This window comes from Notamacropus eugenii, chromosome 3 (genome assembly GCF_028372415.1).
Source record: "Notamacropus eugenii isolate mMacEug1 chromosome 3, mMacEug1.pri_v2, whole genome shotgun sequence".
NCBI lineage: Eukaryota > Metazoa > Chordata > Mammalia > Diprotodontia > Macropodidae > Notamacropus > Notamacropus eugenii.
Genome location: NC_092874.1, coordinates 70,200,241 through 70,227,965, shown reverse-complemented (window position 1 = coordinate 70,227,965; position 27,725 = coordinate 70,200,241). Strand labels below are relative to the sequence as shown.

General features: G+C 37.6%; 1 protein-coding gene across 3 annotated transcripts; it reads right to left on the bottom strand.

Annotated features, from left to right (window-relative positions):
* Nucleotides 1–1,230: 1,230 nt before the first annotated feature.
* MTPAP (mitochondrial poly(A) polymerase) lies at nucleotides 1,231–27,336 on the bottom strand. 3 transcript variants are annotated; one of them, XM_072651846.1, is made up of 10 exons: nucleotides 27,075–27,336; nucleotides 26,644–26,803; nucleotides 20,772–20,944; nucleotides 19,529–19,762; nucleotides 18,683–18,907; nucleotides 13,190–13,401; nucleotides 9,790–10,016; nucleotides 4,411–4,503; nucleotides 2,859–2,932; nucleotides 1,231–2,251 (listed from the first exon to the last, which is right to left on the bottom strand). In XM_072651846.1, exons 2-10 carry the CDS (start codon nucleotides 26,789–26,791, stop codon nucleotides 1,895–1,897), a joined length of 1,743 nt encoding a protein of 580 aa, XP_072507947.1. In that variant the 5' UTR covers nucleotides 26,792–26,803; nucleotides 27,075–27,336; the 3' UTR covers nucleotides 1,231–1,894. The 3 variants fall into 3 exon arrangements, with proteins under 3 accessions (XP_072507947.1, XP_072507946.1, XP_072507948.1); XM_072651845.1 differs by lacking the exon at nucleotides 27,075–27,336 and having other exon boundaries at nucleotides 26,644–26,901; XM_072651847.1 differs by lacking the exon at nucleotides 27,075–27,336 and having other exon boundaries at nucleotides 26,634–26,825.
* Nucleotides 27,337–27,725: the final 389 nt, after the last annotated feature.

Genomic DNA, 27,725 nt, shown 5'->3' with positions numbered 1-27,725 from the left:
TGGAGGTTCAATATCAATGAGTGAAGAGTTGAGAATGGCTTCTAGATTGAAATCCTAGATGACTAGAAGAATGGTGACACTTTCTATAGAAATAAGGAAGTTAGGCAGAGGGATGGATTTTAAGGAGGAAGATAGTGCGTTTTTAGAAATGAGTTTGAGATGTATATGGGACATCCAGGTTGAAATACGCAGTAAGCAATTAGAGACGTTGGACTGGTGCTCAAGAGTTTCACACTTTATAACTTAACAGTCTTCAAGAGTTGTCTGGGAAGAACCTTATCACAGGTCAAATGGCTAGTGCATGTCAGAGGCAGGATTTGAAACCAATCCCCTGAGGTCAATCCTGGCCTTCTGTCTACCATACCATACCTCTTGATATTTAGGTTACTTTACGAAAATCAAAGCAGATCAAAGTTACACAATGAGATAGCAAAAACAACATTAATGTCTATTAATTAAGAAAGAGGGAAAAAACATTCTTCCTGAATCTCTCCAATAATAGCTACCATAAGCTGGAATAGGAGATGAAGAATACATATTATTATCTGATTCACAGATATGCTGATTGAAATAACTCCCTAATTTAAGATAAGCAATCCCAAACACTGCTAACGAGATTAAAAAGAAATAGCTAGTCAAAGTTGTCCTATTAACTACAAAATGGACAACGTACAAAGGACTTAACATCAATGATATAACAAGGTTATGTCAAATGTAAGCTTTCACTGGTCAAAGCAATACACACTCAAACACATCCTTCTAAAAAGTTTAGTAAATTAAAGATTTTTGCTTAAAAAAAAAAACCCCATTAGTTACCATAACAATTATCAGGCCAGAGAATAACCCCCAAACTACACAGATGACTAGAAAGTTTACTGGCTCTGTCTACAAAAAAAAACAATTTTGCTGCTTGTTTGTTCTTTTTTAAACGAGACTAAATAGCACAGTTTAGGCCTCTATCATGGACAAATTTTTTTTTCCTTCATAGAAATTTTGTTAACATGCATGTGCTCTCTCCCTAGTGGAGCTTATTAAGTCTCTTATTCACGATTAAAACAGAAAAATATTTTCAATACACTTGGAATGTTGAAAGACCTTGGATTTCAGGAATTGCTACATGGCAGAGAAACAATAAAGAGTAAACATGATTCTACAGGACATGTAGTAGGAGCTGCATTCTAAAATATTTGACTTTCTTCAAAAGGTTTCTCAAAAGCAGACAGGAAGAAATACATTATAGTGGTGGGTTTTATTCTTTTGATTCTGAAAAGTAAGAACAAGTAATGTGGTATCATGATTTGAAAGATCAACAACACACCAAAAATAACTATATCTGGGTTGAGGATACCTATAAATTAGTGGCTAAATAATTTAATATTCTCATTTCTCAGTCACTTATTCATTCCTTAACATGGAAAACGGGACCCATTTGTTTCGTTTCATTTTAAAGTAATTCTAAATGCTTTATTGCATTTAAGATGCCAATTATGAGTGTACTAAAAATAGCCATCGAACATGGTTAGAAGTCTTAAAATTTTAAATAATTTTCAATCAGTAAGTGGTGGTACTATAGTCAACAAACTGCTTTTTAAGTTGTGACTTTACTCAAAAAAGGTGGCACCACCCCTTTGTTGTACATTCATTTTCTTATTCCCCAACCTCTTTTCTCTTTTGTCATTTGTGCTTCACTCCATAAACAGTATGTGGCTTTGGCCTCACCCATCTAATAAATAAAGCTAGGTCTCGATGCTCCAAGTCAGGTACATTGAGCTGGGTCAGATGCAAAGAATTAACAAAAGTCGAAACTTGCAGAAGGCTGAGGTCAGTTTTTCCACTGTATTTCAAGTACATTTTTATTGAACATAATCAATTCTTAAAAGAAAATAAGCAGGTCTCATGACTGAGTAGTAATAGTTCTTTTCTCCCTGGTAGCTGTGGAACGTTTTGTGGAATCAGCCTTTAGGGACTCTAACAACTTTCTCACTGCTTCACCTGTTGATCCTCTCCCTGGCTTCTTGGCTTTGGATTTATTCGATACAGATGGTTCCAGCAGGGCTGCCAGCCCCCAAGGGTGGTTACTTGATTTTGAAGAACGACCTTTGTCCTCTTGTAAAATCCAAGCACTTTCTCTGGCCAGGTGTACAAATCTTTCCAGCTGACTTTCATTAACATTTCTGCTGACATTAAGAGCGGGTTCAAAAGGATTTTGAATGTATATAGGAGAAGAATCAGGCTTGTTTTGTTCCTTTCCCTATAAAATTTTTTTAAAAGAAAAAAGTACATACATATATGGAGTGCTTAAAAACAAGAAGATTTTGCTTAACTTAATAATAAATGCATTCATACTGATGCCAGATTCCAATAGTGGTTACATTGAATGTAGAATTTATTGCATAGAGAAAATTACTAAATGCATTAACCTGGACAAAAACCCTATAGTTTTATGAAAATTCTCTTAATATGTGTCTTTGAGAAATAACAAATTATGCTTATAAGATGGTATCAGCACCTCTGAAGAGTAGTTCCAGGAATCAGAGTAAGGAATTTATAAAAATTATAACAATCTATTTGGCCTGCGACAGTTAAGAAGGAAGAAAAAAGAAAATGAATGGTAGGAGACAACATTCTTGTTAATAGGAAAAAAATACTTCTATGAAGGATACTTTATAGAAGCATACCTATTAATCTGAACTCCATTAAACATGCTTGAAAATGCACAAATTAAATAATGATAGCCAGTACTTAGCATAACTATGCTTACAAATCTAGTTTGTGTATTAAAACATAATGTTTCAACAACTGAAGATGTGATAGATATAAGGTCACCAATAATAGAGGATCAATGCATACGTGCTTACCTTTCGGATATTTATAGAATTCTTATTAAAAGAAAAATTTCCAAAATATTCAAAAAACTGACACAGTAGGATATCTGGAAGAAAAAGTAAAATAGAACAGAAAATCTGCCTCAGACAAAATAGTGATAAATAGCCCAGCCCATGGGCCCTCCCCTACACAAGACTGTCACTCTTACCAGCTATCCCCTCCTTTGCCCTTGCCCTGCCTCTAGACTCTGTGACTCCCTCAACTCTCCTTCACTTCCCCTCCTGGAAGAAGAATGCCAAAGTTGGTGCCTCCACCTCTCTCTTACTTCCTTATTCAGGCCCGTTGTTCTTCAAACTGTTCTGTCATATTGTGCTAGTTTCCTATACCAATGGTCTCTTCTCTCCTCCCTCACACTTTTTCCTGCCTTTGGTTCCATGGTATATCCACCTTTCTTTACATTCAGTCATGTGTCAGCCCTCCCTCCTTGTCGAGCCTAAATCTCTTCCCTAACCTCCTTTGGTGTATATGTCCAGGGCCAAGCCCTTAATCCCAGACCTCCTTGGTCTCTTCCCTCCAGTCTGTCTGTCCCCCACACAGCCATCTCCAAAGGAAGCCGTAGGGAGCCTGGGGGAGAGCCCAGCTCTGCTACTTTCTAACTGGGAAACCCCTGACAGGTCACTTCATCATCTGGACCTCAGCATCCTCACATGTAAGATGCTATGGCTAGACTGGATGGCTTCTCAGATCCCTTCCTGCTTTAAAGCTATGACCCTATTTCATCCTAACCCTCAAAATTCTGTAATGGCTCCCCAGTGTCAGCCAAAAGTAGGTCAAACTCCTTAGCATGGCTTTCAAAACCCTTCACGATTCCAACCTAACCAACACTGCCCTCACTCCATGTCCAGTGACTTAATGGCCTCTTTGTTCACTACTTCCCTCAAACGGAATGATCCCACTGCCCACCTCAACTCTACCTATCCAGTTTCTCCCTCCTTCAAGGTTCAAGGTAAACACCAACTCATCCAAGAAGCCTCCTGTGCTCCTCCAGCCAGAAATCACCTCTTCTCTCTTTGAATTCCCAAAGCGCTCTGTTCAACTCTCTGACTGAACTCTAATGTTCTACCCCAATTACATTCTAGTTTGATTATAGTCTTTCTATATGTACATCTTACCTCCCCCTACGCTGCAAGCTCTCTATGGGCAATTTCTTGTTTATCCTTTGATGCTCTCAGTTTTCCCATCTCATCCCCTCTATTATCCCTCGGCTATATCACTTATCTTCAAACTTTCCCTGTCTACTAGTTCCTTTTCTGCTGCCTACAAAAATGCTCACGTCCCCCCAATTTATCCAGTATACAGCAGATTGCTTGCTTGTTGCCTTCCCTAGTAGACTGTGTTGGCCTCTTTTTGTATCCCCAGCACTTAGTACAGTGCCTAGTACACATTAAGTACACTAGGTGCTTAATAAATAACTACTGAATGACTGCTTGTTTTTAACCACCTAGCTCAGGCATGCTCAATAATTAGTGGATAAAGCAACAAGAACTGAATTATTCTTTTGAAAATATCTAGTGTACTGCTTACCTAGTGTTTCTGTGTTTTCTGAAGGTTTAATTCTATCCAAGTTACTAACAAATGTACAGTCATTGCCTTCTATTATACATTTGTCTCTTGCATCTAAAAAAAGGAAAAAGTGAAACAATTAGTGAAAATCATTTTATAATAATTTCCTTCTTTGGAAAAAGACATATGATTCATATAAATCAAAATAAGCTTAAGAAGTGAATGTATTTTGTTATTAATAACTTGAACACTGAGAATAAAGTTTATACTTACCAACTTAGTTCTGAAGAGTAGTTTATACTTCCAGCCTATACTCCATTAACCATGAGTGAGAGGAATAATTGTAGTGGAGAAGGGCCCTTCCATCCCTGACCACTAACACCAATGACCAATTATCAGCAACAGGTAGACAAGCCTTGGGAAGAGGCCCACCCAACCACCAGATCAACCCCTAGAGTTACTGTTCAGAGGAGCAACCTTTGTGAAATGGGACTCCATCAACTGTCTGTGCAAGTGCTACAGCCTGTGTCTCCTCAGGAGCCAGAACTGCTGAAGACCCAGAAAAGGAAGTTCTCATTACCAAAGTCCTTAGCACTTTAAAACGGTTCAACATAAGAAACAGATATTGTTTTATCAACAGAAATGACATTTAGGAAGATTTATGGTATTTGTTTTGTAGCTGAAACCTCTTATGTATGATGTCTCCCTTCTTAGAATGTGAGTTCCTTGTTAGAAGTGCCTATTTTGCTTTTCTGTTTGTATTCCCAGGGTTTGGCATAAGGCTTTACACAAAGTATACAGGCTTTTATACAACGTATGAAGGCTTTTTCATTCATCATTGTCATCCTTATTACTATTAACTAATGGACATATATACTGAAAAGGGCTTTGTATACATGACTCACCTAACCCTAACAACCCTGTATTTGGATACTACCGTCTTCATTCTACAGATAAGGAAACTGAGGTGCAGAGAAGTTAAGTGAAGTGAAGGTCATAGTCACATAGCCACCAAATGATAGAGTCAGATCTCTCCTGAATTCCTATCTAGCACTGTCCCCACTACACTAGCCTAGCTCACTTTAAAATAACATGGAAAAGAATGAGACTAGCTGCTAAGCAGTGAATGAAACAACACAGATTTCAGTAAACTCAAATGATTAAATTGATCATTTAGTGATCCCTATCACATCTTTAAAGACCACAGAATCAGAGCATCTAAGAAGTGGAAGAAACCTCAGAGATCATCTTGCAAAAAGCCTATCTGACCAATCTTCTTTTACAAGACCCTCAACAAATAGAAATCCAGTCTCTACTTATACATAGCCCATTCCAATTCTAGGAAGCTGTAACTATTAGGAAATTTTACTTTAAAATATACCTAAAACCTGTCCTACTGCAATTTTTATTCCCCCTTGCACATTATAGCCCTTCAAATGACCTGAAAAAAAAGCTAGTAAAATGAAAGAAATTCTAGATATGTGTGCATGCAATTTCCTTTCAGTAAAAGCAGTTGAGTTCCTTTTCTTTTCCAAGTCTGACATGTTCTGAAGTTAATGAATACATATAATAGGCAAGTTTTGATTCTTTTGTGAATACTGTACTTACCAAAGGACACATGCTGACAAAGAATTTATATTAATCAAAGTTATACATTTTTTTATTTACAATAAAATTAATATCCAAATCTTATAGCACAATTAAGAGAAACAATGATATTCTTGTTTGCGAACACCATGCCTCTCTTAATACAGCCTAAGATAATGTTGTTTTTTTAAATTTAGTTTTCAACATTCACTTTTATAAAATTTTGAGTTCTAAATTTCCCCCCTTTCATCACCTCCCTAAAATGGCATATAATCTGTTATAGGCTATACATGGACAACCATATTAAACATTTCCACATTACTCATGTTGTGAAAGAATCAGAACAAAAGAGAAAAACCATGAGAAAGAAAAAAAAAAAGAAAGAAAATAGTGTACTTCAATCACATTCAGTCTCCCGAGCCCTTTCTCTGTACATGCACAGCATTTTCCATGATGAATCTTTGGAAACTGTGTTTAGATCACTGCAATGAATCCATTTTGAGTTTGTAACTGAACTTTGTAATTCATTAAAACCTCCAGACTTTTTTCACAGTAAATATTGTCAAGCTACATCTCCCCCATTCTATATACTTGTTGAAATTTATTTCTTGCATTTGCATGAGCAGCATGTCGTAAAGTCTAAGTCTAGACCTTTCCAACTGTCCCTACTCAATTTCACCTCATTTAATTTAGTTCCTTGTTCAGCCTTGACAGGATCTTTCTGAAGCCTGAATCTCTCATCCAATATGTAAGCAATCCTGCCAAGAAACAAAGAAGCTAGGAAAGGATTTCAGAAGCCATCCAGTCCAAACTGTACAAATGGTCAGCTAACTTTTCCCACTGTCTCATCCTCTTTTGGGTCAGCTCTGTTATTTTCTCCCCCTTACATCAAGCCTAAAATCAGCTTCTTTCTAACTTGTACCAATTTTTCCTAGTATCACCCTCTGAACAAGGGCAAGTCTACTCCTTCCAAAATGATCATCACATTTTCCTGGCCATGGCTTCTCTTCTCTAAATCAGCCTAGCTTCATGTCCAGTGAAAATCTGATAGGTAAACTTTCTAAGGCTTTATTTAAGTCACTGATAAAAATGTTGGCCAGCACAGGGCCACAGATAGGTTCCTTCAAAACTTCAATAGAAACCTTTAAAGTGATATAAAACCAAGAATACTCCCCTTAGGGTCCACTGATTTAATCAGTTATGAATCCTCCTAAATATATCATTACCCAGCACTTATTTCTCCATATGGACAATTATAAAATACTTTGTCAAATACCTGGGATGGACCACAGTACACTTGATGTAGACTGACAAGGGCAGAGTACAATGCAGTGGTTTTCAAATTTTTATTTTTTGCTCAAAGAACAGTATTATTTGCAATGGGGAATCCCACCACACTGAATTCTTAAGCATACCATGTCTATAGGATTCCTCTTGATGGCCTGGTCTAATATTATCAAAAAAAGGCAATTAAGACAGCCTGGCATAATTTATTTTTGACGAAACCATTCTGATTTTGAGTGACTGATGTTTCCCTAAGTGCTCACAAACAATCACAAATAATACTTTGGAATGTGCCAAGAAGTGAAGGCAAACTCACTATTAGCCTATCAGTCTACAGATGGCATTCTCTTAAGCCATGAATTTGCCATTTGTCAAGTCGAATGGTCCCTTTATTATTTTCTAGTATCTTCCTTTTTATAACAAATTTTTATAGACATCTTTTGTTTTAACAGCACTTCCATTTCTCCCTGTGTCTTTCCTCCTCCTTGCCTCCAAGAGAGGCAATCCTTATACAAACATTAAAAAAGAGGAAGGAAAAAAAAAGTCCAGCAGGACTAACCAACACACCGAAAAAGTCTGATGTTATATGCATTATTCTACACCCAAGGACCCCCTCTCCTGCAAATGGTGGGGAGGTGTCATCTCACTCTAGCCTTTGGTCATTATTATAATTTCGCTGCACTCAGTTATAATTACAGTTTTCCCCCATTTACACTGTAGTCAAGTAGCTTATGCTGTTTTCCTCATTCTGCTTATTGACTTTGCATCTGTTTATGTAAGTCTTTTTATGCTTCTCTGCATTCATTACAGGCACTTTTCTTAGAGCACAGTCACATTCCATCATATTCATGTAACACAATCTGTTTAGTCCATTAAAGGGTATCTATTTTGCTTCCATGTCCTTGATCTCTCTAAGGTATATGCCTAGCAACAGAATTTCTGGGTCAAAAGGCATGAATATTTTAATCATTTATTTGCATAATTTCAAACTGCCAGTGCTTTCTAAAGATTATAGATAGGGATGTGGCAATCATATCTGTCTATCATTTCAGTACCCTAGGATATAGTTCATCAAAGCCTGTGATTGCAACAGTTTCATATTGATAAATGCAAACAATCAACATACGTTACTGAATATCTAATCTACTACATGCTGGGCACTGACAGAGACAAAACCTGAACAAAACCAGCTTCTAAAGGAGCTTAAATCCCAGGAAAGGCTTCATGTAGAAGGTGTCATTTGAGCAGAGTTTTGGAGGAAAAATGAGATCCAAATGTTTTTGGGGGAGAAGGGGGACATAGTCACTACAGGGGTTCAAAGACAGGAGATGGAGTATTATCTGTGAGAAATAGCAAAAAGTTTGGGCTACACAGCAGCACATGGGAAGGGAAGTAAGACACGACAAGGTTGCGAATATAAGTTGGGGTCAGGGCTTAAAAAACTAAAAAGAAAAGTTTATATTCCATAAACATAAGCAACAGGAAATCACTGGAGTTTACTGACAAAGGGATATAGTTAGACCTGCACATTAGTTAAATCATTTTGACAGATGCATGTCAAATTAACTGAAGATGGGGCAGAACTGAGAAAGAGAGACCAATTAGGAAATAAGTCTAGAATTATGGTGGTAAAAATGACAACTGGCAACTGATTGGATATGTGGGGAGAGGAAGAATGAGAAATCAAGTATAACACCATCGTTACAAGACTGAATAACTGGAAGGATGAAGGGCTCTCCAGAGAAATAGGGAAGTTTGAAAGGGGAGGCTTCTTTATCTATAAAATAAAAGGACTAGATAAGAAAATCTTTAAAGATTTCTTCATGCCCTAAAATTCTATGAACCCATTTGAGGAGTCTCTTTCTTAAATGACTCTTGCTAGTCCGTTTAATATTAAAAATGGTTCACAAGTGAAAACAAATGTGAACATAAAATGTGGCATTTGTGGATGGCAGTGTGACACTGAAGACATCAAACCTGACTTCGCAGATTGAAGCTTCAAAGGTCTATTGTCTCTCTGGCTGCTGCCAAGAGCTCAGCAGGCATCAGACTACTTCTTCATAAATACTATAATGGCACCAACAATAAATTTGCCAGGATATGAAATGCATGGAAGACCCATTCCAACTCCCCCAAAATGAAAGGTCCTCAAGGCCAATAAGGTAAGAAATTCAGTCTGAAGAAGTCCTGGTGGATCCTAACTCTAGTCAGCCTTTAAGGTCTGACACAATCAGAGGTTACGCTGGTGAACTCTTAGGGAACTTTCAAGTCAAAGTTCTTTTAGGTACTGTAGGATTCAAATCAACTCAAGCAGCTAGTAATGGTGTCTTGTTTTATTCTCTGATCCAGATCTACAGAGGAGTTCCAAAAGCCCACTGACACAATTCATTTCTTCTCCTGCCCTCTAGCAGGGACAAAACAAATGGATCTTCAAATTCAGATTCATGAGTATTTAGTAATGACAAATGGTTATCTGATTAATAAAAATCATTAAAGAGAGATGAAAAAGAAAATAGCTTCTGCTCTTACCTGCTAGATTTTTTAGATAGTCTAGAGATGGAAGGACTGGAGGAGATCTTTTTTGAAGGAAAAAGATGACCATGATTGTAAGGGAGAAATTTGTTAGCCAGGCACCAGGAATACTACTTGTCAAAGCATGCTGACGTGCCCAACATCGTACACTGAACACCAGAGCTCTTACTCGGGAATCCAGGGAGCCATATATGTAGAGGAGTTCTGAACTCTTCATGGCAATCCTAAATGAAAGCACAAACATTTTTAAAAGAAGTTTCAACTATTAGAACTACTAGAGTTGTATGAAAAAAAATTATTTAATTAAAAATGCATCTTACTTAAGAAAAATGTTTGAACAGATCTAAATAGTTTAACAAATTCTATCTACAATGAGATAATTAAATCAATCATAAATGTGCCAGGCACTGCGCTAGGCTCTAAAGAGACAAGCACTAAGAATGAAAGAACTTCTACTTCCAATTAGTTTGTATTTTTATATGGGAGACTAGTACACACATTAATAGACACATCATAAATATAAAGACAATAAATTCAAAGTAATCAAATATCAGGCAGTTTGGAAGGGAAGAGTGCTCACTGTGTGAGCAGTCATAAAAGGAATCATGCAGAAGCTAGTGCTTATATCTTAAAGGAACAGAGGGGCTCTGTGAGGTGTTAGACAAGGAGGGAGCCCATTTCAGGCACGTGGGATGACCAGTGCAAAGGCAAAGAGAAGGGAGAAAGAGCACTGTGTGTGAGAAGTGGAAGGAAAGTCAGGTTAGCTGGATCAGAGTGCAAGATGGGAAGTAATGCCCAATGAAGTTGATAAGATAGACTGGGCGCAGGTTTTGAGTGGATGAGGACTCTATATTGATCCTAGACTCAATAGGAAGCTACCAGAGTCAACTGGGGAGGGGCATGGCACAATTAGATCTGAGCTTAAGGAAAATGACTGGGGCCACTATAAAAGATGAACTGAAGTTATGAGGGACTACGGGGAACCTGTTAGGTGGCCACTGCAATAGTTTAGGCCAGAGTGATACTTAAGGTGACATTTGGTGAGCAAAGAGAGTTGAATGAGAGATGCTGTGGAAGTAGGACTATCAAGATTAGCCATGCAGGATAAGGGAGAGTGAAAGTCCAGAATGCTCAGGTCAAGAAGCTGGAAGCCTAGAAGGTTGGTGACCTTCTACAGTTTGGAAAAGTGGAGGTTCAGAGAGGCAAACAGAAATCATGAGTTCAGTTATGCACAAAGCTTTTTAAGCTTAAGATGTCTCTGGGGCATCTAGTACAATACTCCAAATTAAAATGAAGTTACCATACCTCAAAGAATTATCCCAAGCAAAAACATGACACTTGATGATAAACAATTAAATACTCAATACTTGTTATATTTTTTTAAGTTTCGTACTGCAAAACAATAGATATTCACGGTTTGGAAATATTAAGGATTTTTGTCCTCAACGTTAAACATCAAAATAAATGAAGTATTTTAGTACAATACTACAACTCATTATTTTGAATATTCCCCCAATGTCTTTAAAGACATTCATTTCTAACTCAAGATTATTGGAAAGTATGCCTGATCTTACAAGTCATATATTCAGTGTAGTGGTTCTCAATTACACCCCTCATAGGTTGAATGGCTCCTAGATCTATGTAGCACTGATTTGTAGGTGCCACTGTGATTAATAAAATGCAAAATTCATTTCAAAACATTACCAAATTTAAAGTAATTTTTGTCATATATTTCTTTAGTCGATGGATGCCACTAACAGCACTCATACTGTTCAGGGGTTTCAAAGTTTTTAATGTCAAAAAGTGATCTTCATATAAGAAAAGGTTGAGAAGCACTGATGGTCTACAGTGAGACAAACCAGGGTGAAAAACTGAGGGAAATATCCTTCTCATTGAACAGCACTAAATGTTTTTCATACCTTTCGATGTACTTTCTAAAACAATTAAAAATTCAATAAGCCCAATATTTACATGAAAAACTATTAAACTAATTTGATATAAAGTAAAATTTGTAAGGAACTAGATCTTAATATCTATATTCATTAAGTTCTCACATTATTAATAATTAAATGGAGCTTCTCCATATAAAAATGCAAAACAAACTCAAAGATTCATTCCAGACCATTTACAATGTGCTGTAAGCACTAAAAGAACCAAGGGAGGATTCATAATTCTTTCAGAATAATAAGCATTTTCACAATGGTCATGAAATTCACTTTTCATAGCAGAAGCAAGAGACTTTTATATTTAATAAAATAAAATTTAGCCAAAGGTCAAATTCTATAAACTAGGGATGATACTTTTTTGCAGTAAAATACCATTCCTGTAACACAAATTTTTTAAAAACCTGTACTGAAAAGGGAGAGAATAATTTTACAAGTAAAGGTAAGAATGCCTATGTCATATTTTAAGCCCTACACATCAAATGTAGTAGTACTATAAAGGCTTAGGAAAAAATACCTTCATTTAGCAGAAAACTCCCCAAGACTACAAAATATATTCATTTTACTTGAAGGTTACCAGGTAAGAAATTCATATTACATTTAAAGCATATATAAAACTCCAACCATTGATGAAAGTGAAATCCATAAGAAGTTTACTGATTAAACTTTTATCTCAGGGAATCTGCCAACTATTTTCACCAAAAACAACCATAAGATCTCCCCTCTCTACCCTCCCAATTTCCAAGAATAATTCTAGACTGGATTTTCTCAAGCTATCAGTCATCTTAATTACATTTACGTAATCACTGATGAATAAAGTGAAATGAAAGTAAAACTGAAACACATCTATGAGAGTAAGATGCAAACAATGAACTTAATATCATTTTACTTACTGAGAATTGCTACAAAGAATTCTTTGTATGAAAACTTGCCTTTTTTAACCAAAATGGTTAGTTTATAGATTTCTAAGTACTAAACAACATGGAATTTAGGCTAATAAAAATGAAAACATGATGAATACATCTAAATATACCTCAAGAACAGAAGCTGACTCCACATTGCTAACTGTATAACCTGACCTAAAACCATAAAAAAAAGTCAATAGCTACATAGTACAAGTGACTGGACTTCTAAAGTAGTAGAGGGGTGAAAAAACTAGCTATCACTTGATGGTGTGATAGTAAATATTATAAATAGATTCTTTCTACATATACCCTTTTGTCAAACTGTACTAGTAAGAACAAGAAGTCTCCCCCCCAACGATCAATATTAGCTTTTTCAATGTTCTAGTCTGCCTAAAGAACAGTTAGATCATGAATCATAACACATGTGCTTTTAAGGAGCATCAAATGATTGGTACAAGACTGAAAACATTTAATACACTTTGCAAAATGCCCAAATACTAAAATTACCATGTTTGAGATGTGTAAAGTGACAAATTCTGGAAATCATACCTATTATTAGCAGTCAAATCACACTGAAAACCAGAAGCCTGATGAGAGAACCTCACCAGTGGACAGCGAGCATGTAGTATCCTCTGCACACTGACACAGCCTGGGCCAAAGTTGTCTAGGCATTCTCCAATTACAGTCAGAATCTTCTGAGTGGCCCATCTTTCAGAAGAGACATTTTTCACCTGATATTCTATTAAAAATGGTCCTACTGTCTAACAAAAATACATATGTAAACATTAGTTGCTTAAAAAGACATTTACAACTTTTTTGAAAAGGTATTTCAGTCATTTTATGAAAAAATTTGACATTCTTTATGCAATTAGAAAAAAAATTTTTAAATAAGAATTTAAAAATCATGTTTCCCCAAATTTATAAAATGCCAGTAAATACAAGTTTACATTCCAGTTAATGTACTGTCCATACAATATCACATACTTCAGATATCATGCCTTATCATTACACCACAAGTCCTTTTATATATACTATGAAGGTTTTTAAAGTCAAACCCACCTCAACACCCCTAATATGTTACTCAAAACTCACAATAACATGTTATTTCCTCTACTGATTTTTTTTATCAGTTTTTCATTTCCTTGAGAGTTCTTTATTGAAGGAGAGAAAAAAAGGTTGCTATTACTTTCAGAAAATCTCTGTAATTCAACTACATACTACTTTAAAGTATTTTTGTAGTTTCCCTAAGATTTTCTTATTCTAACATATAAAAGAGACAACTGCTTTCCTAGTTCCCTTCCTCAAAAAAAAAAGGGGGAAAGAAAGAGAAAGAAAAATGCCTAGAAAGGGCATGAAAAAAATAGGCACCACGATAAAAGTGGAAGGCGATAAAGGAGCAGGAAGATGTGCAACTAGACAATACAAAATCATCTCAAACAAGGTCAAAGATACTCTTCTATGAACAACTGGCACTTGATGTCTGTCAAATGAAAGAAAAACAAATGGGAGAGGCTGGCACCCATCTCAGATCGACCTGTGATGTCGTCCCAGTAGGGAGCTCACTCCACTGAGGCAACTTGATAACCCAACTTCCTGAGTCTTAAGACAGTTGCCTGGAGCAGTAAGTGTTACATAGTCACAAAGCCTGTATGTAGTCACACAGGCATGAATCCAGGGTGCCTCTTCAAGCAGAAGTAAGGGAAGTGGGAGGGCAGCTAGGTAGCACAGTGGTTAGAGTGCCAGGCCTGGAGTAAGGAAAACTTGTCTTCCTGAATTCAAATCTAGCTCCACTCACTTACTAGCTGTGTGGCCCGGGGGCGCAAGTCACTTAACCCTTTTTGCTTCAGTTTCTTATCTGTAAAAAGAGTTGGAGAAGAAAATGGCAAACCAAGTATCTTTGCCAAGAAAACACCAATGGGGTCAAGAAGAGTTCGATAACACTGAAACAACTCAACAACAATAAAGGAAGTAGAAAGCTTGTCAAAGGGAAGGTATTTAATCATTATCAATCAATAACTATTTCTTAAGACCTTACTATGTGTCAAACACTGCACTAATTGTTAGGGATACAAAAAAGCAGAAAAAAACTGTCACTGTCCTCAAAGGGCTTACAATCTAACGGAAGAGACAACATGCAAACAAACATATACAAAGTAAGCGATATACAGGATAATTAGGAAATAATTAAAAGAGGAAAAGGTCTAGAATTAAAAGGGGTTAGGGAAGGCTTCTGGCAGAAGGTGGGATTCTATTTATCATGGATAAAATGGAATATTATCTCAAGTTAGGATATGTGATTTTACTGGCTTAAGAAATAGCTAATAAGAAAATGCTAAATTGTAAAAGTTGTCTGAGATACTAAGATAGTAAATGACTCTAGTCAGAGATAAGACTTGAACCCAGGACTTCTTATCTGAGGCCAGCTTGATGTCAACTATACCATGCTGCCTCTCATGTTTAGACACTGTCACCACTCTACTTGTGGGAAGGACATCAAATGTGGCACTAAGGCTAGCAAAAGCAGGGTTTTGGCCTACCATATCAGAGAAACAAGTTCTCTCTAAGTTTGTATTTAAAAGAGAAAACTCACTTGAGAGTATTTAAGCAAGTTTTCAAATATCACAGACCTAGCTAGGGTCAGATCTGGAATGAAAAGACCACACTCTAGCATATTGCTCTTTCTAATACTTTATGCTATTTCCCAACATCTGTATAGTCATTCCTAACTCCTAATACCAGAATAATAAATGGAGAACCATTGTAATTCACCTCTTTTCTGTTTTCTACTTTGAAAATAACAGGATCATCTTTAGGTAATGGAAATTCCAAACACTGTTACAAACTAAAAGGTTTAGAAATACAGAGAAGATGAAACCAAATCAATTAATGCAGAGAAGTGATGTCAAATTTGGTGTTTATGAAAACAACAGTGAGATATATCATTCAATGCACCAAGCGCTCAATGATTATTTTGTTGGGGATGTTGTCTTCTCAAAAAATAAAAATTCCATAAGGACTGGTACTGTCTCACTTTGTGGTGGCATTCCCACTACCTAAACAAAACTTGGTACACAGGGAGGGCTTAACAACTATTTGTTAACTGATTGAGGAAATTCGTATTTCAGATAGAGATCAGACTGCAGGACTTCTGAGGTCTGTTCTAAATTAAATATGGCATAATTATATGAATTACTATTACTAAAGTCATTCAGTGAACAAGCTTCTATTCAGCAAAGAGGATACAAAAGCCCGAAAAAACATGCTCCCTAACCTCAATATGAAATTAACTATATCCATATATAATACACACAGTATAAATGGAAGTTAACTTCAGAAGGAAGGGGAGGAGGAACAAAAGGAAACAACTTGGAAAGGTTTCTTACAGAAGGTGATACTTGAGTTGAAGACTGAAAAAAGCCAGGGAAACTAGGGAGGCAGAGGTGAAGGAGAGCATTCCAGCCATGAATAGCAGCCAGGCCACAGGAGTGGAATCAGGAGAGAAATGCTCTGTGCAAGGATAGCTAGTACGTCAGTGTAGCCAGAGTGGAGAATATGGGGAGAGGAGCAGAGTGTAAGATTAGAAAGACAGAAGACAGCCTGTTATGGAGGGCTTTAAATGCCCAATGTAAGTGTTTGTATTTGATCCTGGAGGTAACAGGTAGGGACTGGAGTTGACTGAACTGGTGTGGGGGTAAGTGGAAAGAGAAACATAGGAAAATCACTTTTCTAATAAGGAGAGGTCCCAGGAAAGAAGACCAATGAAAAGGATGCTGCAACAGTACAGGTGAGAGATAATGATGGTCTATCCCAGGAAGATAGCTCTGTAAGTAGAAAGAAGTACATGTACACAAGATATGAACACAGAAATGACAACATCTGACAATGAATCAGATATATAGGGTGAGTATGGGCAAGGAGTTGAGGCAAGCCTGGGTGACAAGGAAGATGGTGCACTTGACAGTAAGAGGAAAAGTTAAGAAAAGGTTAGGGTTTATGGAGGAAAGATAACAGGCTCTCTTTTGGACGTGCTGAATTTGAGATTCATACACTGACAAATGAACCCAGGCGAGGTGATAAAATCACAACAGTTCAGACATTATATACTACATACCAAAGAGGAAGAGAAGAGGGCCTAGGACAGAACCTAGAGAGGATAGTCAGTGGGCATGACCTGGATGAAGATCCAAACTAGGAGTTTGAGAAAGAACAGTCAGACAAGTAAAGGAGAACCAGGAGAGAATAATGTCACAAAAACCTGCAGAGAAGAGTATATAGGAGGAGAATTTTCAACCATGTCATATATTACAGATAGGTTAAGAAGGATGAGTAATGAGAAAAAAATTTCAGTTAAATGATAAGAGCAGAAGCCAAACTGAAAAGGGTTCACAAGTAAGCAAAAGGAAATAAAAATACCTTAGTATAAACAGATTTTTAAAAAGAGTTTGGATGCAAAAAGAGGAAGAGAGATATAAGAACAAGAATGGCAGAATCAAGCAAGGATATTTTACTGATGGGGACACATGGATGCGTAAAATCAATCTGATGAATGGAAGCAAAGGCAGGGGTAGAGTGTGAACTCAATTTTTGGTTGGGAGTGAGCCTGGATTAACAGGTTAGTTTTTTGTTTTTTTTCCCAAAGTCCCCTCTACTGCGCAGTTAGGCGGCACAAGTGGATAGAGCGCCAACCCTGAAGTCAGGAGGGCATGAGTTCAGATCAGACCTCAAGCACTAGCTATGTGACCCTGGATAAGTCATTTAATCCCAACTACCTCCAAAAAACAGTCATGTCTATTGTGAACAAAGACAAGGTATTTCTGAAATTATTTTGTTCTATTTTATATGTTAGAACTATTCTTCCAAGAAGTCAGAAAAGCAACAGGCAATAGTTTTTACTCTGTAGAAATATGATTTTCTACAGTTTTCAAATTCACATTGGAGTTTTTCAGAACTAAGATTTATTAACAATTCCTCATAATTCAAAACCTAAGATTTATTAAACATTCCTCATAATTCTTATATGAAACAAATACTATTAACCCCATTTAAAAGTTGGGAACTTAACTAAGGAACATGAAGATTAGGTAGTTTGCTCACTAGGATGATATAAAACGAAGATTAATTAGAACCACTAAGTTCCTAATTTGCTCTTTAAATCCACCAAATCACATTCCATCCCTAAAAGGTAGGTAGAAAGATAAAAGAGTATTAACACTAGCAACAACTCTAAGTTAATCATATCAATATCACTTAAATTTCATTTGTAATCTTCATAGATGTTAAAATTAAACTACTGCAAAACTCACTCCATCAGATGAACATTTGCTATACTTTAAATATTTAAAAAAGAGCTTAAAAAAAAGCTTCAATTTTCACAGAATAACAAAATTCTAGCACTAGGAAGGGACTTCAGTGGTTAACTACTTCAAAACATATCTGAAGAATATAATAATGCCCTGTAGGACACATCCAACAAGTGTTCTATCCTTTCATTTTCCTAATTCTCAAAATGTAAAATCTCAAAGTAGTCTACTCTTTTTAGAATGGTTACAAAGTGACAGTTTTTCTCTAACTTAGATCTATATAAAAGTAGCACTAAATTAGCTAACAAGGACTCCACAAAAACTTTCTTTAAAATCTTCCATTCATTTTTAAGTGTGAGGTCAAAGTCCAAAACTTCTCCCTCAACCAACACCAAATTTCCCAGGTTCCTACTTTCAGTATTGTTCTCCTTTTTCTACTGAATTATTCAAAAAATTCTAAAATAGTTCTTATTGCCTATACTGGCAATTCCATCAAAACAAACTGCTCTGAAAGGGTCACTCAGTGACAGAACACTCCATTTACTTGAGATATGCTTCCTACTTCATAATCAGTTCCTAACTCACTCTTTCTCTCCTCTTAAAAACTCACTTGAAAGCTTTTAAATAAGGAGAAGGCCTTTCAAAATGCTAGTTAATTTAAATTCAATCATTTTCCTTTCTTGATTAATTTCTTAATTTTAAAACCAACTGTAACAGCACAGAAAGACAGAGTCATACTTACATTCGTAGCATGGTTTTTCCCAATGTCATCCAGGTCCAAAAACATATCCAAATCACATCCTAATTTCCCAAAACTGTTTACTGATGAGCCAAATGGTTTGATAGTACAAGATGGAAAATATGCAGCTGCAATATCCTCAATAAGAGAGCAGGTAAGGTATCGAAGCCTAATGTTTTCCTCTGTTATTTGTAACATCCTCATGAGCGTGTTTATTTGGCCTTCTACCTAGCTGACCAAAACAGAGACATACAAAACTCAAGAAGTGACAGAAAGAACAAGTCAATTAAATGACTTTGTTTACAATTTGTTAATGCTAGTGATCTGCTTGTCTTATAAAGATTAACTTTTAAATTCTTGAATTATCTTTGAAGCTAAAAAGCAAAACAATACCCTTAATCTTCTCTGAAACAATAATTAAAGTAGAAAAATGAAGACCAGAATTATGATCACACCTTTCCTGAGAAACTGCTATTCAAAAAATAATAATAACCCAAAAAACCTCTGGTAAAGAACTAAAGAATCAATTTGGGAAAACCAAAAATAAAGAAGTGACGCAAACAACAACAAAGATGACAATTTAAGAAAACAGCAAGTAAAAAAAAGCACTTAAAATAAAGAAACAAATAAAAATGGGATTTAAAAAGGTTTTAAATAAGATTAACAATAATTTTTTAAAAAGAAAATTAAAAGCCAAGTTTAAAGCAGAGCGAGGTGTTCCAAATTACGCTCGCAAAACTTCCAGTGTCCTGCATATTTACAGACATCTATTACTTCGTTACCTTTCAAACAGCGTATCTTATTCCTCTTACATGCCTGCAAAAAGACGAGTAAAAAAATACAACTTACACTTTCGGCATTGCAAAGTGTCTGGATAAGATCTGTATTCAAAGGACTAGACTGGTTACGACACTGTAAAGGCTTCCCATCTGAAGTCTGGCCTGATGGATTCTTCAAGTTTAAATGCAAGAAGCGAGATTTAAAAGGAATAGGAAACTCTGTTTCTCCACGAGGCATAGAAGTTGCATCCTGTAGTGAAGCTATACTTTCCTTTTTGGAAAACTCTATAACGGCATGAATACCCTATTCAAAAAAGGAAAAAAGTCACAACAATAAGAACAAGAATTATATGGTGATAAATTTAAAGTCACTTTCTATTTGGTTTTTAATTATTCACATTATCAAATTGCATTTTAAAGTAATTACTAAATTATAAACACTTCCCCCCTTTAAATCCTTTTCTTTTCACAAATTTCTTACTATTCTGCACTTCCATATAAAGACAGGGATAGAAGACAAACATACTGGGAAAATATTCAGAATAAAATGCAAAAAAAAAAATTAGATATTTAATTATCAAATTGAAAGCCTAAAAACAAACTTATCTTGTCCATCTCTAACCCGGAAATCAAGCAAATAGTTACCATTACTTATAAATGATGAATTCTGCAGTTACAATTGCTAATTGCTAGAAGAATACAAACAAATTTCAGTAGTCAAAGAATACAAAGAATCCAATAGATCTGTATCATTTGGCAGAAATGCACTCCTTTTAAAACATTGTATAAACTAACAGCAACATAGTTTGATGATCAACTGTGATTGACTTGGCTCTCCTCAGCAATACAAGACAATTTCAAAAGACTCATGATGGAAAATGCAATCCACATCCAAAGAAGTGATGGAATCTGAAAGCTGACAGAAGTATACCATTTTCACTTCATTTTTTTGTAGTTTTTTTCCTTTTGTCCTATTTCTTCTTTCACAACGTAAGTAGTATGGAAAGATGTTTTACATGACTGCACACATATAACCTATATCAAATTGCTTACTATCTTTAGGGAGGAGGAATAAAAATTTAGAACTCAAAATCTTATTTAAAAAATTAATGTTAAAAATTGTCTTTACATGTAATTGAAAAAAAAAAGATACCATTAAAAGAAGAAGAAATGTACTACTTTTGCTGAACAAAGTCCAAAACAATGACTGAGCCGCCTAAGAAATCTAAGAGCATAAAACACAAATGAAGCTCATGTTGTTTTCTCACTTGGTCAAAGTATTCTCTCAAATTCTGAACATTCTGAGAACTTACAAAGCTTTCAAAGAAGAAATGATTAGTGATCTCTCCATGTTGACATAAATGCTTCAGAAGCTTTTTCTCAGTAACTTTCTTGGGGCAGCTGATTAAAATGGACCTTTGTGCCTGCTCACGTCTTTCCTTTTGCACCTCAGAAAATGTCTTTTTCTTGGTCTCTTCTTGCAAGCCTATGAAAAGGACAAAAACATTTCACCCCACAAAATTAATAATTAATTTATGCTTTGAAGAGGTTATGTAGTACAACAGATTTTTAGCACTGGAGTCACAAAGACCAGTCTAGCTTCTGACATATACTATTTATGTAACCGTAGTCAAGTCACTCAGCCTCACAACACCCCAAGATGTTGTTTGAAACTGTAAGTTATAGGAGAGCTGCCGGTGAAAGGCATTTACAAATTGGAAATTCTCTCTATCAATGAAATCACAAACCTGGACACTCTTTCCCTATACAAAAGGAGTATTTTGGCAGCTTGAGAGAAAAATGTATTCATTATTAATTAATTAAAAATTTATCAAATGAGTGTAACTTTACAATCATAATACAAAGGTGTATTTTTTACCTCCTACCACATTGTGCCAACTTTCCCATGTAGCTATCCTTAGAATTCTCCACAGTCCCTGTTTTAACCTATTGTATTTATCTATAGTGCCCACGGAGTGAATTCTACAAAATTTGAAGAACTGTAAAACAAAAAGAAGAAAATAAATTTCTCATTACAAATACATGTGTGTATGGGTGTCTCACAGAAGAGAAGATGCTGTGCAACTTATTACAGGCCCAGAGTAAAAAATGGGGTGTGTGTGTGGGTGTGTGGGTGTGGGTGGGTGTGGGTGGGGTGTGTGTGTTAATGTAAGGGAAGAGTAAATGAGGTAATAAGGAAAAAGAAAAAAATGTAACAAACTGCCTCTCTTTTCTATTTGTAAGTTTTTCATGAGAATTTTTTTTTTGAACAAAAATCTGAGTATTTGGTTATATTATAGGCTTACCTAAGATAGAGGAAGCAAAGAAAAAGGGAACTCTCTAAGAAAAATGTAGACAGGGCCAACATGCCCTGTAGTCCATTTGAGGACTGAGTTAGTTTTTCTTCTTTAAAGTAACTCCTATATTCATTGTTACCACAACCTTGACAAAAAGGGATCAACAAAAGAGGGAAATTATACAAATAAAAATCATCTCGAGCACTTTTTGTGGAGGCAAAGAAATGGAAACAAATTACAAAAATCTGGGAAGGATATCCCATATTTTAGATAAGCATCAACTCCCTATTAAACATTTCAAATCAGATAACCAACAGATATTGCAAACTCAAAGTATACAAAACTGAACCCATTAAATTTCCTTTTAATTTTTTTCAAACATCAAAAATCTACCCTTTCTCCCTCCCATGCCTTAATACTTCAACTGAAAATGAAAAAACAAAAACCCTGTTACAAACATGTATAGTCAAGCAAAACAAATTCCCGCACTGGTCATGTCTAAAAGAAACACACCACACACAGAAACTTCATTCTGCACTTTAGCTTCTCAGCTTTCTATTAGGAGGTAGGTAGCATGTTTCATCATCAGTCATTATCCTGATCAGAGTTCCTAAATCTTGCAAAACTGTTAGTCTCTACAATACTACTGTCACTGTACAAATCATTCTCCTGGTTCTGTTCCCTTCATTCTGCATCAGTTCATACAAGTCTCTCCAGGTTTATCTGAAACTACATTCTTCCATTTCTTACAGCACAACAGTACACATTCATATACCATAACCCATTCAGTCATTCCCCCAAATGATGGGCCATACCCTCAGACTTCAATTCTTTGCCACCTCAAAGAGGTACAAATATTTTTTGTACACCCTTAGTTAGAATTTGTTTTGCTTAGGACTAATCCCTCAATCCATCTTTCTTTTAATTTTCCCCATCTCCACATTTCCACCCTGTTGAATGAAATGTATATCTGTACCCAATTCTGTTCGTGTGGATATGTGTGTTCTCTCCTTTGGCCAGTTCAAATATAAGAGAAAGGTTCAAGTACTGAAGAGTCCCACTATCTCTTCTTTTATGTACAGACTTTTAATTGGGCACCCAGATGTGAAATAATTTTAACATTCCTTTCCCTTCCCAGTCCCACCCCCAACCCCTCCTTTTCTGTTCTTCTTTTAAAATTTTTAAGATTTAACAGAAGTACTCACAGGCCTTCTGTCTAACTAGATTTGTTTCTATAACCCCTAATGATGACAGAGTTCAGAGGGGTCACATGTATAATGTGAAGGAATGTCTTTCTGAGTTGCCACATTCTCCAAAAAGAGTGGATCGGGAGTATGGAGTAAGCCTACCCTGAGCTGACACAATGTGTTGTTTGCACCCCAAGCGGGACTTCCTGTGTGTCCTTGGGAGTGAATACAGGTACCTCAGTCTGCACTAGGCGGGGAAATTGCTGGTGCAGATGGGACCCATGGAGATAAGCAGACCACCAGTCTCTTTGATGTCCATCCTACATTCTTAAAGAGGACTAATAACATATGATATCTGACATCAGAAAGGTGATGTCTTGATTTGCAAGTGAATTGGATTTAATTAAGGTAGGGCTGTGAAAAGTGACCAGCCTCACTCTCTCCTCTGGAGCCATCTGGGAGCAGTTCCCAAGAGAAAAGTATTTGGCTTTTGCCATCAGTTTGCTCCTCCCCTTCAAAAAATGTTTTGTCCTTTTCCCACCTTTATTTCACCCTCCCATGCCATGCCCCTTTAGGTGGAGATTTGTTTGCTCCTCCTCCCTTTGACTTATTGTTATAAAAATGCAAACTTCTGTATGGATTATGAACTCTTTGGGTTCTACATGCATGTTCATTTCTCTTGTAATAAATCTTGTTTTCATGTAAGTTTCATGAAGTTGTGATTGCCTGTTGACAATTATCTTCTCATATTAGAATATAAGTAATTTATCTTTGTTTAGTCTTTCATGTTTACAGGGTTTGTATTTCTTTTCATCCTGTGCTTGAACTTCAAAGTTTCTACATAGCTCTGGGCTTTTTATCAGGAAGTCTTGGAAGTCCTCTATTTCCCAAAAGCTCCATTTTTTGCCCTGTAGAATTCTACTGTTTTTCTGGGTAAGGTATTTCTCATATCTCCTTTGCCTTCTGGAATACTATATTCCAGTCTCTCAACTCCTTCAAAATAGAAGCTGCTAAATTGTATGTGATCCTAACTGTAGCTCCTCAGCATCTGAAGTAATAACTGAAAACCATGTCGTTTGAGGAATGGTTGAAGGAAAAAGGAATGTTTACTTTGGAAAAGAATGCTTACGGTGAGACACAGCCACCTTCAAAGAGAAAGCAAGGAAGGAAGACAGAGAAAGGGAAGGGGGAAGAGAGACAAGGATCAAGAAAAGTGTATAAGCTCTAACACAGAAAAGAGATTACTTTCTGTAGGGCTCCAAATGGAAGAATTAGAATCAATCTGTGGCAGTAGTAGTATTAGGGAGACAGGATTAAACCCTAAGTGAGGAAGAACTTTCTACCAATTAGAGTGGTCCCAAAATAGAACCTTATGAACACAAAAGTTCTATCACTGTAACTGGTCAGAGGTGGCAGTGTGTCAGATATTTTAAAGAGGACTATTGCACATAGTAGCAAGTTGGACTAAATAATAACTAATATCTCTTTCAATGTTAAGATTCCAGGACCAGCTCCTAATGAAATGAAATTACCCTCTTTTCAAAAAGTAATTCAGACAAGGAGATTTGTTATTAGTTATTGTCCATTAAAAATGTTACTGTGCAATGTTTGTTTTTACTTTTGTTTTGGTGGAAGGTTGGAGGACTAATCTATGATTTCATTAATATAATTCAGGAACTATAATTTAGAGGTAGTTAGGTGACAAAATGAGTAGAGCACTAGATTCAGAATCATGAAGACCTGAATTCAAATTCAGCTTCAGACATTTACTAGTTGTGTGACCATGGACAAAGTCATTTAATCTCTTTTTGTCTCAGTTTCCTTTTCATAAAACAAACACATCCATAAAATAAAGTGAATCTCGGGAACGCTGTAAGGATACAATAAGACAATATTTGTAAAGTCCTTTGTAAACCTTAAAGTGTAACATAAATGCTAATTATTATTGTGGTTGTTATTATTATTTACTGAGTTACCTGGGACACTGAGAAGTTAACTGACTTTTATTTATGACCATGGATTTAAAGTCAAACCTCTTCATTTTACAGATGAAGAAACAGAAGCCTAGAACGGTTAAATGACTTGTCCTGCCCAAGGCCATATAGACAGTAAATGGCAGTTTGGATTTGGGTCTGGGTTCTCTGACCCCAAATTCAGCACCTCAAGTTCAACACACTCTGCATGAAACCACTGCCACACAGCTCATGGGTGTCAGAAGCAAGACTTGAAACCAGGTCTTCCTTACTTCTAAGTGAGTCTTCTATTTATTACCCCAAGCTGCTTCTCAACACAATAATTTAGGATGGAGAACTTATCTTAATGATACCAATAGGGAAACTGAACTATCCGTATCAGTCTATTCAACGTCGAAAATCACCAGGCTACCATCAAGGCTCTGAACCCAACTGGGTGTTCTCCCACACTATGCACTCCTGAAGAATATTTATTTGCCATAAGATGGTATCTCAAAGGCTGTTTTGTTCCTCTCAGAGAACCTAAGGGAAAAAATTTTTTCCTATAACTTAGTAAAGACTGTTCTGGACTTTTTTAAAACTACTGGACTTTTCTAATGGGACTTGTTTATTATTCTAGCATATACTAGACTATTTGGCCCTTTCTTTCCACACAATTTAAAAAAGACACAAACACAAAACCTCAAGATGGAAATGAATGGGCTAGCCAGTTTACAGAAATCATTTGTTACTCTATTCTGGATTGAACCTTGGAGTTTTTAACAAGAGGAACCCGCTATTAGTTCACAATAAGAAATGAATGCCCTCAGTGATACACCACTTAAAAGTGATACCAATTCTTTCAAGTTCAGGTTTTCATAAGCTCACTCAAATAAGGACTGTGTCTGTAATACAGTAAATGCCCAATTAATATTTATCGATTGAGGTCCTGGTGGTATCAGTAAAGGCACAGCCTGTCTCCATCTTCCTTACAGAAAAATACTAATTCACTTAACGGCGATGACAGCGGAAGAATGCTTCACTATTACCATTTAAAATTGTACCTAGAAGGGTATAAAACAGGTCTCAACAGGAACAGGTAAGGCTACTAGTACGACCAGCACTAACAACGGCTAGCCCTCACACAGTGACCGCTCCTGCCAGGCGCTTTACAAAGACCATCTCCCCCGATCCGCACCACCTTTCCAGGCAGGTATTGCCATGACGAGGACAGCGAGGCCGGCACAAGCTCAGTGACGAGCCCCGGCTAGGCCGCACTGCGTGTCTGGGGTCACAGACGGCCTGCGTGGGAAACCGAAGGCAGGCTCCAGCGGATGCCCGGGCCAGGTGGCCCACGACGAACGCCCCATCCCGAGGCCCTGGGCCCTGCGGGGCGGCCCGGGCTGGGCGGCGGGGAAGGTCCTGCCCACGTGTCCAGAGTCCTCAGGCCGGCCGCCCGGCCTGAGGGTCTCCAGGTGGGGAGCGGGGTTCCGGCCCCGAAGCTCCTCCAGCACCAACCCCAGAGGAAACGGGGGCCCAGAGAGATTAAGCGGCGGATCCAAGGTCCCCAGGCTGGGCCGGGTCCCCTCCCCACCAAGCCGCTAGAGAGCCCAGACCCTCCCCCCGCCCCGGACAGGCTTTCAGAGGCGGGGCTGACCACGCCCCTCGGCCGCGAGCTCCTTTCCTCCCCCTTCCCCCAACACGCAGAGAAGCAGGGATGGCCGAAGATAAACGCTGACCTCTACTCACCCGGCTCTGCGGTCCCCACAGGCGGCTCTTCTCTCTTGACGATGGCAGTCCCGGGAGAACTGAGGTGCCGATGGACAGCATCAAGGAATCGGCTCCTTCCCTGGGCGCAAAGAGGCAGACGGGTCACCAGCCCCACGCGGGCCGCCATTGCCCCTTGTTGCTGGGGTGGGGGAGGGGGAAGCAGCAAAGAGGAAAGGTCAGGAGTCGAAATGCGCATGTGCCTTCCCGTAATCCGGACGGAGAGTCGCGTGGGTCAAACCAGAGCGCGCGGACGTTATTCGCCTCTGCTGGGAGGAGGCGTCCCTAAGACCCGTGAAGGCCTCCTCCCCCTGCTTCCCGACCAGGGTCCCGAGGAGAGCAAAGCCGAGCCTCACGCCCTCCCCCGCCCTTTCTCCAACATTTATAAATTAAGTGGCAACATTAAGAAATACCCTTAGAGCACCATCCGGAATTGTGGGTTGAGGAGGGGGCGGGGCGCTTCCTGGAGGACTCTGCTCCCGTCTTTTGGCTCCGCCGGCTTCCCGTAGAAAATGAGGTTATTGCGCAGGGTGCGCGGGCCGCGCGTCTCCGGACTTACGTCATCCGGAACCTAGGGAACGAGCACGTGGGCTGGAGTCAGGCCATGGGTTCAAATCCCTCCACTGATGTTTACTGGCCACAGTCGCCCTGCAGGCGCCCATCTCTCCAGCAACTACTGCGGAGGATCAAACGAAATGATAAGCTCTTAGTGAACCTCCGACTGCTACAAAGGAGCTTCATTATTATGTATTATTACTGTAACCCTCAGTGATGCTTTATTGTTCCAACAATTATTAGTATAGCTATTAACTAGTCGGAATTTCTTATTAGCAGTATTACAATAGCTACTAATAGTTATTGCAATATTAATTTTAATCACCTATAGTACTAATTATTAATAATGATTAGAGCACCCCGTCTGGAGTCAGAAAGATGTGAGTTCCAATTCAGCCTCAGATACTCCCCAGCTTTGTGACCCTGCGCAACTCACCTAAACGGAATCACCTCAGTTCCTCACCTGTAAAATGAAGACACCCTGGAGAAGGAAATGGCAAACCTTTCCA